The 11,662-nt window shown below is 40.3% G+C and overlaps 1 protein-coding gene across 7 annotated transcripts; it reads left to right on the top strand.

The window, feature by feature from the left end:
- The first annotated feature begins 2,471 nt into the window (after positions 1–2,471).
- Positions 2,472–11,659, top strand: cnga3a (cyclic nucleotide gated channel subunit alpha 3a). Of its 7 annotated transcripts, none has more exons than XM_026158635.1 (9): positions 2,472–2,695; positions 4,121–4,246; positions 4,373–4,462; positions 5,845–5,973; positions 6,797–6,856; positions 7,304–7,516; positions 7,636–7,737; positions 7,811–7,917; positions 8,019–11,659. In XM_026158635.1, the coding sequence occupies exons 2-9, from the start codon at positions 4,152–4,154 to the stop codon at positions 9,413–9,415; spliced, it is 2,193 nt and encodes a 730-aa protein (XP_026014420.1). In that variant the 5' UTR covers positions 2,472–2,695; positions 4,121–4,151; the 3' UTR covers positions 9,416–11,659. The 7 variants fall into 7 exon arrangements, with proteins under 7 accessions (XP_026014420.1, XP_026014418.1, XP_026014419.1 ...); XM_026158633.1 differs by having other exon boundaries at positions 5,800–5,973; XM_026158634.1 differs by having other exon boundaries at positions 4,076–4,246; positions 5,800–5,973.
- The last annotated feature ends 3 nt before the right edge of the window (positions 11,660–11,662 follow it).

Genomic DNA, 11,662 nt, shown 5'->3' with positions numbered 1-11,662 from the left:
CTTGAGTTTGGTCCCTTTTCATGTTTGCTTAGGTCATTGTTTAAATGAGTTTGCAAATAAAAGACATTCCATTGAAAATGGTCAGAGGACCGACCAGTTTCTTTGCTGAGTTTCATGTTTTTATAATGAGAAGCACTTAAAATCAGGTGAAATGAATCAATCTGGGACATGAAGATGTTGATGGAAGCTGATGGTCCTGGTCAGGCTTTGGGTCAGCCTAACAAAAGCTGCTGTATACCAGCAGTTTGGCTGCACCACTCTCCACGGGTCATCTGATCCTCTTTATTTGGGACTGTTCCCCTCTTCTTGTTTAGCTCAGAGCGAGCGTGCTGCCAGCTGGTAATCAGGTCTGATTAGAGACTGTTCACCTCAGTTTATATTCAGCTCGTCGATGACTGGCTGAGGGCTGTAAATGAATTTGATGCCTGTCTGATTGACTTGGAAATGCACAGTCAAGCCAACATGCAAGAGACAATTGCACTCTGACAGGGTTTAGCATGCAGTAATTACCATGTGCCTCCTGGCAGAGAACTAAAGACGCTTTTCACAGATCCCGGTGCACCTGGACAGTAAACCTAATGAGGCGTGCGGACCGAGAGAGTCACTGCTCGACCGGTTCACCACAACACTGAACTGGAATCAAACAAAAAACTAAGTTTATGTTTGGTCATCTGTGAGACTTAGTGAAAGTAATGATCCCACTTGGCCAGCCCCTCTTTGTACACCATAATCACCTGTTCTGTGTATCTGGATTGCCCTAAAGCCACTCTAAGGACAATCCCAAAGTCTATTACATAGCTAAATCCCTGTGTTTCTTCTGGCAGACGAAACACAGCAAAATCCACAAGTTTTTCATCTCTGCTGTCCAAATGAAAATATTATTTAACAGTTAAATTATATTTAAGTTAACTAACAGTTAAAAATAAAACAGCTTTAAAATCTAAAAGATCTCAAGTTCAATCAAGCTAAATGTGATGACTTTAAAAATAATTATAATAACATGAATTATAATTTAAAAATAATAATTTTAGAGGCTGAAAATGTGTTGGCAGTTCACAAATGCTTTTGATGAGACACAAATAGCACACAATACACCGATAGTTCTCTCAGCTGAAATACAATTTCGCTGCATATGTCACATATGCGTATGTCACGTGTTGGTTAAAATACACAAACATATGTCAGTTTTTAAAAAAAAGTAATATTACATTTTTATCTCTAAATTATTCCCATAGAAGATAAAATGTTCCCCTGCCCCAAGGGAGCATTAGCTGGCTGAAATAGGTGCTCAAGTCTAATCTGGGATTAGAACTGAAGCTCCGTATATTGCCAAGGGATTTTTCTTTTAACCTTATGTGTGCAGGTGATGTATGAGTGGAGGCGGGGCTATGTGGCAGAGTGAGCATAACGATGCCTCTCTCTTTGTTCACCCACATTATTGTTCATCAGGTGACAGACTCCCTGTTCATTTCTGTATACATATGAAAGTCATATCTGCTCCTCTCATTGGGGATACCTCAAGGCTCTGACCTTGGACCACTTCTGTTTTTCTGTAGGCATTCACAGCTGTAATATTTGGCTAAACCTTCAGTAGCACCTCCTCCCTCAGCAATTGCTTCACTGATATTACTTTAAATTTCTTCCTTCCCCTAGGACCCTGTGATAATGTCACCATGGAGTCATCACATGAAGCCCATCGCCAATAACATCTACCTGTATGCTACCTGAGCACATGAGTCCATTTTTGTCTGTGGTTCACACCACTGGTTGCATGTATACCACAAATAGTTTAAAAGATAATTGTAGCTACTGTGATGTCACCTATTGATGAGTGAAGTTTACCAAGGTTTGATCTGAATGTTTTCACCTTCGCCATGTTCGTTCTTTGAAATTTGAAATGTGATACTGAATGCAAATAACCTTACTTTCCGACAATGACGGAGAAGTTACAAAACAGAAATAAGCTTTTTCCCCTGAGATGCATGCCTCCACATACAATGATTCCTGTTTTATCGCAAAAGTAACGTGATGGAATTTGTGAAGCAAAAAAATGCCATAAGGAGGAGGTCTGTGTGGATGGGCTAAAAACAAAAGCGACTTTAAAGCAGGAGACCTCCCAGTTTCAGTCTGTCAGTGTTTTGTTTTTTTCTTATCATGAGCATCATGATCATTTGTTCATCAGTTTGTGCGGCCCTTTGCCATGTTTGAGCTCAGTAAACTGCAAAGGCAAAACTTCAGCAGCACTGATGACATATATGTCACACCAGTAACAGAGAATTTTCTACTGTGAATTCGAACTTTTAATTCTGACGATTTTGCAGCAAGCTTTTAATAGAAACAATAAAACGTTGGCAGCTATTTTTACGAGCACTGCCTGGCCCATGAGCACTGTGTTTGCCGTGAGCAGTGATGGCAGCTGGAGGATGCACGGGACTCCTCCCCTCTCCTCTCATCTCAGACCTGCCCGCTCAGTGTGCGCCGACTTCGGACAGCAGAACCTCAGGGGTCAATTATGGACGGCCGGTATCGGTATTTTTAGCGACTTTTTCACGGGTCAGAGCGTTTGGAAATATTTCTGTGGATTAAAAGAAGAAAGAAAGAAATCTTCTTTCTGTGTGGGAAGATGGGATTATATCGGAGGAATCGTATGAGAATTGCTGCCTCGCAAAAATCTGCGTGAAAAGGCGTCAGACAGGTGACTTTTTCCTTCTTCTATCTCCAATAATTTGACCTTTAGATCCAGTTTATATATTTCAAAAATGCATTAAATATTTCAATTGTGCATAGCATTTCAGGGCGTTATAATAGATATAGTGAGTTCAAAGTGAATTTTTCCGTTAAATCTTGTCTTGTGTGTAACTTGTAACCCTCAAATAATCAACTTCAAAGGTTTATGTTTGGTTCTAATAAAGGTTTTGGTAAAAGATAAAGACATGTGCATCTTAAGGAATGGGATATTTTAATGAAAACAAACACGTGAGATTGTTTTGACCCTTGCAGAGCAATCCATTTTGCAGGGATAAAAAAATCAACCCATCAGTATGCGTTGTATGATTTCAATGAGTTCCTTCACCTCGGTCAGACTGTGTACATTTATGAGGGTACAGGCAGGCTAGTGTGGATTTTAGTGTGGAAGTTTCAAGCTATAAGTGATGTTTATGTCCTTTATAGCCTTCCAGAACTTTGCAAGCATTTGTATTTCTGTGTATTTTTTATGTTTCTATTTTTGTTTAGTTTATTTTCATTTGGTGTATTTTTATTAGTTAATTTATATTTAATTTCCTGATATATAAAACTTCTCTGTGTGGTGACTCCCAGTAGAAACCATGGAAGCAAGACAATGCAGATTAAAACTCATCCCCTAAAACACATTACGTGATTTCTGACCCTCAGTGTTCACCACAGTGTCAGAATATGATGTAACTCACACTCACAGACGGCCTGCCGCTTTTACCTTTCGTCACCCTTGGAGCTCTCGGCTTCTTGGTGAATGTCAGTGTCATTTAATTTAAGTGGGGACTGCTTAACCCCCTGGTATTAGCACTAATCTACATGAGTGCACGTGTTACAAACATTGCTGTTCCCCAGAGATCAGTGAGTCAGTATTGACCATCATCACCACTAAAAAATAAAAATAAACACAGAGAAACATACATAACAACAAAGTAATTTAAACCAAAAAAGGATTTAATCTCACACCTGTTACCCTCTTTTTGTTTTTGGTTATAACTTTTTAAAGAGGTCATAAAAACATAAAAATAAGAGTTTTTTTTCTCTAATTCATTCCAAAACATCCTGGAGAGCTTCTACACACTCCTGCAGTTGTAGTCTACTTCTTGTTCAAATCTTTAACGTGCTGCACACCAAAGAACATTTGCAGCGTCCCTGTAAGCCATAGCTTAGTTATTTTAAAAGCAAGCTGATGGTTCACAGAGAGAGCGCACTGATCCTGTTTAGTGTTTAAGGTCATTATCGGGATGTATTTTTAGGTGCCACTCTCAGACAGACAGTGAAGAGTGGCGTTCGGTAAACACATTAACACACGAGTCACTGTTTTGCTGATCTTTGATTTCAGGCCCGTATGACCCCATCACATTTCACTGATTCTTCTGTGTCCCAGTGTCCAGGCCCGCAGAGCCAGGCAGGAGAAGATGGCGAAAGTCTGCAGTGAAAACTCCTTTTCAGCGAGAAGGCGGCTGTCCGCCAATGACGATGAGCTCGGTGTTATTGAAAATGGGGAGAGCAGGTCTGATGTTAGCTTTGCTGATGATTTTTGGGAGACTTTTGGATCCTTAACTGACTGAAATGAGACATCTTGACTTGTTTTATGAGGTCTTGTCAATATAATCATTCCCCTCCTGCTGTCTTTCAGAGTTCACTCTCTTTGTGGGGACAACTGTGACAGAGCACTGCGCTCAGAGTCCCACAGAGACTCATTTACAGGTGCCGGGGCAATGGCCAGGTAAATGCCAGCTGCAGTGCTTAAATTAGCCGGTATTTACCAAAGGTGGAAAGAAACGATTCTGAAGTTTCTCCTAAGCTATTCTGAAATGCAATATGCTGCTGATGAGCAAACCAATGGTTATCAGGTGGTGATAAGTTAGAAGTACTGCCTCAAACATACACATGCACCAGCCAGTCTGTCTTTTCGTTTATAGGCACATCTGCCCACACAAATGAATAGCTTCATGTTTGGGCACCAATTATTGCCGTCTCCAATTCGGTATTTGACCAAATGTCAACATTTTCTCTTCTGTTCCTGAGTTATGACTTTGAAATTAGCCAGAAATTAAAAAACATAAATAACTAAAAAAATAAATAAAAATTTAATGTTAATGCAAAGTTGATATATTTTGGATATAATGACTTCACCAAGTTAAAGACACTACTGTAAAGGGTTATTCCAAGAAAGACTTCTCAAATGATGCTCCTCAGAAACAGCTGATTTTGGTTTGTACAATAAGTTATATTTACTGACGAGATTATATTAGAATAATTGAAAACAAAACTGGCACTGAAACATATGAAAACTAAACATTTTCATCCAAAAGAAATATGACAAGACCAAACTTAGATTTGAAAACTAAATGAAACTAAACATAAAAGTTCACTTAATTACTGAAATTCATCATCTGACACTGAAAGAGCATGAACCACAGTTTGAAAAGTCTGAAGTGCTTGAGGCGAAGGAAACCGAGTTCTTTCCAATTCACCTCTCAGTCTGAGGGGTTTCTTCAGACGTTGCTCCACTCTACCATCATGTGAGTTGTTAGAGTCGCACAGGTGAAGGTGTGAATGGTGGTTTGATCACCTGGAAGGGGACCTCAGGACTAAGTTTGAAGTAGCTGATAGTTGGTGTTATAGACCACCACCTCTGGCCAGCTATGGCAGTTGGATGTAGGTGGCCTCCTTTACTCCTCTCTCAAGCCAGCTGTCTTCTCTGTGACATGTCTGATGTGTTGGCTTCCCCTCTAAGGTGAAGACCCAGCAGGAGGTTAAATACCCAGGACTCCCAGTCAGTTTTGAGTCCTGGAGAGGATGAAAGGTCTTCAGGAACTAAAAAGAACTCTGGCTGCCTTTTACTCAAGCACTTTAGACAACCATGGCCTGGATGAGTGAGAACCACTGACAGACAAACCAAGTGTCTAATGGTAGATGCTTTATTTTACGGATAGCCTCCAAGTAAAGGATCTGAATGTTTCTTCCACTGTGGGTATTTACCTTTGACATGACTGTTGATGGTTTCTAGCCTAGACTGGTGTCACTTTGTGCTGTTTTTACCTCCCGCTGACTCTCTAGACTGTCTTACTTCTTCTTCATGCTACGGAATTGGGCGTCTCACAGAGTGAAGCCTGAACAAGAGAGACACGACTCGTTCCTCGACCGCTTCAGAGGCCCAGAGCTCAAAGACACGTCCAGTCTACACAGCAGTGCTCAGTCTGCGGGGCATCACGACGCAGTCCGTAAGAGAAAGTAAGCGTGGTGTGGTGAGAGCTGCTGTGGTCAGTTTAAGAGTTTTGTCGAGTCATAGCAGTTATGGTTTCTAATGTTTGAATGATTTAACACAAAACTGGACAAACAGGACACTTTACTCAGGGCCCTGTTTCCAAAAAAGTTTCATATTGTGGCTAATGTTTAGTCGTTTAGCACACAGACTCTTTGCTTGGAGAGCCATGTTGCTGTAATAACGTCCACATTGTGGTTCAAGATTCCTGTGGAAATGTGCACAACTTTACCTGAAAACTGAAAGCATGTTGCTCGACCCGATACCTGTCGAGGTTGAGCCCGTGGTCTTGGAACGTCCAAAAAAGAATTCAAAATTTGTATTGATTAGATCACTGAACAGTTTTATAGGCCCAAAGAAGGCCAGAGTTTCTAAATGGATGTTCTTTTTTCTTTATAGAAAAGACAGCAATTTGTTTATTGAAAGATGTGTTCCTGAGCCCAAGCACGCATCTCATTTCAAATTATTTACAGTATAATTTAGCTTTTATTTTTTTTTATGAACGGTTAAAACAATGCTTTAATATCTTAAACAAGAAAGTTAATGTCACAGCTAACAGTGGGGAAGCTAATAGCCAAAAGCTAGCTCCCCATTCCCTTTTACCCCATTCAAAGATCAGGGTGAAGATAGATCATAAACAATTTTTTTGAACACCCTCCCAACCAATAGGAATGTGTGTAACCTAAAAGAAAAGAGGGGTTTTGCCATAAAAATATCACATTTATATGATGAATGAGAAGCCTCGTGCAAAAAGAAAGTAAAAAGAAAAAAAATTGTCTTTCTTTCCAAAAGCCTTGCCAGTAAGTGGCCGCTGGCTACTTACAACATGAATAACTGCAACAACACAGACGAGTAAGTGTGTGTCAGAAAATAGAAAAGAGTTTCCTTTAGAAGTGGACATTATCGATATTTGTTGTAGCTACAATGGCACGTAGCATAGCTATGTTAGCACCAAACTCCTTGAACCATGTCTTCACATCCTCCGCTTCTCTATGCTGTGCCTCCCACCCCTTTACCCACCTCAGGGGTTTTGTTGGAAGTCATGATGTGGATTATTTTGATCCAACTTTGGGGAAGTTCACATAAGGAACTGTAAGGTCATAAAGTGTGCTTAAAATAACAGGGACTACCTGTAGTATGATGCCATCTGCTGGACAAACGTATGACCTGCACCATGAATCCAAATGAATTGTCGCTGTAGACTCCTTTCAAGGTAGCTTTCTAGTCTTCTAGCAGTCCTTCATAGACCACCTCCGTCCTTTTTCACCACTATAAAAACACTAAACTTGTAATCCGTAGCAAAAAAGAGGACAAAAAAGAGGAGATTAAAAAAGATGAGAAAAAGGAGGAGAAAAAAGATGAAGAGAAGAAGGCTGGGGACAAGAAGGAAGAGGAAAAGAAAGATGAGAAAAAAGACGAGAAGAAGGATGAGAAAAAAGACGAGAAGAAGGATGAGAAAAAAGACGAGAAGAAAGATGATAAGAAAGATGATAAAAAGAAAGAAGAGCCACCGTAAGTACCCGTTAAATTCAGAGTCTGCGGCAGCTGGTAAATTTAACTACAGAAACCACATCTGTCACTTTTCATCTCTGTGCAACATTAAACACCTTCTGATGCTTTGCTGGTTTCAGGAAAGAAATCTGGATTATGGATCCCGCTACAGATCAGTACTACAAGTGGCTCTCCGTCATTGCAGGCCCCGTGTTTTATAACCTAATGATGGTCATAACGAGGTAGGCATCCTTCACATATTAATAATTATTCACTTAAAGGAGCATTGATTTATTTGTTCTCCTTGTATTTTAGGGCCTGCTTTAATGAACTCCAGGAGTCGTATATACATTTATGGCTAATCCTGGACTACACCACAGACCTCATCTACTACGCAGACACATTTGTCAGAGCAAGAACAGGTCAGATTCCTGACGGCATTTACAGAAAGGATGTTTTTGTACACCAATTAGGCTGTACTGTAGCACAAGATCTGGCTTCTAATTTGGTGTTTGTCCCTCAGGTTACCTGGAACAAGGCCTGCTGGTAAAAGATTCCCAAAAACTGAGAGATAAATACAGAACAACTTCTCAATTCAAATACGACATGATTGCAATGATACCCACTGATCTGCTGTTTCTGAAATATGGAATCCACAACCCGGAATTCAGATTAAACCGCCTTTGCAAACTGCCAAGGCTTTTTGAGTTTTTCGAGAGGACTGAAACCAGAACCAGCTTTCCAAACATGTTCCGTATCAGCAATCTTGTGCTTTACATTCTTATTATCATCCATTGGAACGCTTGTTTATTCTTTGCCATTTCAAAAACCATCGGATTTGGGTCGGACACTTGGGTTTACCCCAATATCAGCCACCCAGAGCATGGCCGCTTGGCAAGAAAGTACATCTACTCCCTATACTGGTCCACGCTGACCCTCACCACTATTGGAGAGACCCCCGCACCTGTCAGGGATGTTGAATACCTCTTTGTTATTGCCGACTTCCTCACTGGTGTGCTGATTTTTGCCAGTATTGTCGGTAACGTTGGCGCTATGATCTCCAACATGAACGCCTCTCGCGCTGAGTTCCAGGCGAAGATTGACTCCATAAAGCAGTACATGCAGTTTCGAAAGGTCACCAAAGACCTGGAGGCCAGGGTCATCAAGTGGTTTGACTACCTGTGGACTGAGAAGAAAACCTGCGATGAAAAGGAAGTTTTAAAAACTCTCCCGGACAAGCTAAAGGCTGAGATTGCCATCAATGTCCATTTGGATACGCTGAAGAAAGTGCGGATTTTTCAGGACTGCGAAGCCGGTTTGTTGATTGAACTGGTGCTCAAGCTGCAGCCACAAGTGTTTAGCCCTGGAGATTACATCTGTAAGAAAGGGGATATTGGCAGGGAGATGTACATCATCAAGGAAGGGAAGCTAGCGGTGGTGGCTGACGATGGAGTGACTCAGTTTGTAGTGCTGAGTGATGGCGCGTACTTTGGTGAAATCAGCATCTTGGGTATCAAGGGCAGTAAAGCGGGCAACAGAAGAACGGCCAACATCAGAAGTGTGGGTTACTCTGACCTCTTTGCCCTTTCTAAGGACGACTTGATGGAAGCCCTCACCGAGTATCCAGATGCCAAGAAGGCTCTAGAAGAGAAGGGGAAAGCCATCCTGATGAAGGACAACCTGATCGACGAGGCGGTCGCCAATGCCGGCGCCGACCCCAAGGACATAGAGGAGAAGATTGTTAAACTGCAGAGCAATCTGGACACCATGCAGACCAAGTTCGCCCAGCTGATGGCGGAGTTCACGTTCAACTCGACAAGAATGAAGCAAAGAGTGTCAGCGATGGAGGACAAAGTGAAATCCATAAAACCAGAGGATCTGTCTGAGGTGGTGGCCGACAAAGACAAAAAGGTCCAGTAACGCAAGAGACACTCGAGAACTTTACAGCACACGAGGGAGTGTCACTTTTTAAAGGCCCACATTCATATCCATTTATACAGCATGTTTATTATCAGTATAATGTGTCAAACTGTGTACAGCAAATGTATATTTCTGTGTGTATGCTACGACTGACAGCCAATTTCTTATTTTTCATATATAAAACTACTAAGCGTGTTGGAAAAAAAAAGGATTTTCATAATAGTAGAACCATTTTTGTCCCAGAAAATCTTTTTCTTCCATATTGATCTATTTGTGAAGTAAAAATGCAGCTGACACATCCATTTTACACTGCTTAAAAATGTACAAAGTGAAATGTCAGTGCTGTTGATAAGTTACTGTCGGCTATTGGCTGTAAATCTAATATGTGAATAAACATTAAAGTGTTCATATAACATTCACTTTATACTGGTACGTTGTCATGTTGTGGGTGAATGAACACGGGGAACTCACAGTTTTTTGTTTGTTTTTTTTCAGCCAAGCTATGTGATTAAAGGCACATAAATGTCATGCTTTTCCTGTTCTAAAGTTTTGTCAGTAGCACAAATTTTGTGTTTTGGAAACTTTCTTTTTTACCATGTTTCTATGACATAATGAAGAAACAAGCATTTCACAAGTTTCAAGTTTAAGTTGGAAATAAATCAGCCTTGATCTCTGTAATTTCCTCAGTTCTATAAGACATCCTGAATATCTGCTTCCAAATCATGGCTGATAATGATCCTTTCCTGGATGGACCACACTAAAAATATTCTCAAAGATCAGCTTCATCGCTGATCAACCCTTAAAAAGTGGGTGGATGATGGATGCAGAAGCTGATAACCAGCATGTCATAGAGAACTGCATGAGTTATGAATCTTTCCATGAATGTGGTTGCCAATAAAATCTCTGAAATTTTGATCACTCTTTACAGAAACATGAAAAAAAGAGAAGTTTGACAAAGAATATTTGTTTAACGTTTCCCCTCAGAGCTGAATTGCCCTTTAAAAGTCTTACATCTACTTTGACTACTCAAGTGCAGCAGAAAAGCAACTCAAAGGTCAAGTGATGACACATCATCTCTTATTTAACTGCTCAGTTCTTCTATTTCTCATAGATACACATAAATGTGATCTTGCATCACTCTCGACTGAACCATTATCACCATGTTTTGTGAAAAGTCTGATTTTAGCTTCATCAGCAATGAAGGAAAACCAGCTCCTCTTTAAGCGAGTACCCCGTTGTGTTCATCAGCTATGTGCTAACTTATTCTGCTGCGTGTTGTCGAGCTGCTAAAATCTGATGGCAGTTATTGAAAGGAGAGGTGATATGCTGTGGCGACCTCTAGAGAGGTTTGAAACCAAATTTTCCAAAAGTAAGAACAAAGAAATGAATCTGTGACTGTGAGACAAGCCGCAGTCATGATCAGGTATTTATTTGAAAAACAGAGTTTCAGCTTAAAGTCTTCCAGTGAGTGTTAATGTTGTTGTTTTTTAATTCACCTTTATTTAATTTGCATAACAGAAGCTTTACAAAAGAGTTTCACGTTATCTGCACGTTCTGTGTTTTTACCTGAGACATTTGGCAAAATAAAACATGGTGTGACTCTTTTTCTTGTGTAGGCCTTGCACATTTGGCACCTCATGACTGTGCAATCAGTAAGATTAGCAAACAAACCAAAAGAAAGAGGAAGTGAAAGTCTGAACCCACCAGTCAGGAAGCATACTCTGAAACCAAACTGTCAGGTCACAACACAAAACTGTTAGATCGTAACCAGATATAATCACATCTGGATATAACTTTTTTTTTTTTTATTTCTGGGTAAAGAAAATGTTTAAATATAAGCTTCTCTATGAGGTTGTTTTGACTTCAATAGCAGGAATTAAAAAAGGCTTCAGTTCAGCATATAGTAAATGACAATCATACCCAAAGAGCACCGTTATGCCCAGAGTGTGTGCACCGAATGCTGCTACATTACGACAACTGCAGAAAACACACAAAACAAGTCAAACTAAATGCAAAAAATATCCTGAATGTGCTCTGTGTAAGTGCACTTTCACAATACAGTTTGATGTTGGCTCAGAAACGAAACACGCGTGAAAAAATTTAAATATTTAAGCGCCTTTCAACTCTGGGAAATCTACAGACTGTAAGTAAAAGATGGACACAACCGCAGCTAAACTAAAGTAAAAGTAGGTGTGACAAAAACATTTCAGTTACTGTGGTAAACATTGAAACTAGAATTAAAAAAAT

The sequence above is a fragment of the Astatotilapia calliptera genome, chromosome 23 (genome assembly GCF_900246225.1).
Source record: "Astatotilapia calliptera chromosome 23, fAstCal1.2, whole genome shotgun sequence".
NCBI lineage: Eukaryota > Metazoa > Chordata > Actinopteri > Cichliformes > Cichlidae > Astatotilapia > Astatotilapia calliptera.
The sequence above is the reverse complement of the archived record's forward strand: the minus strand, read 5'-3'. Positions and strand labels throughout refer to the sequence as shown.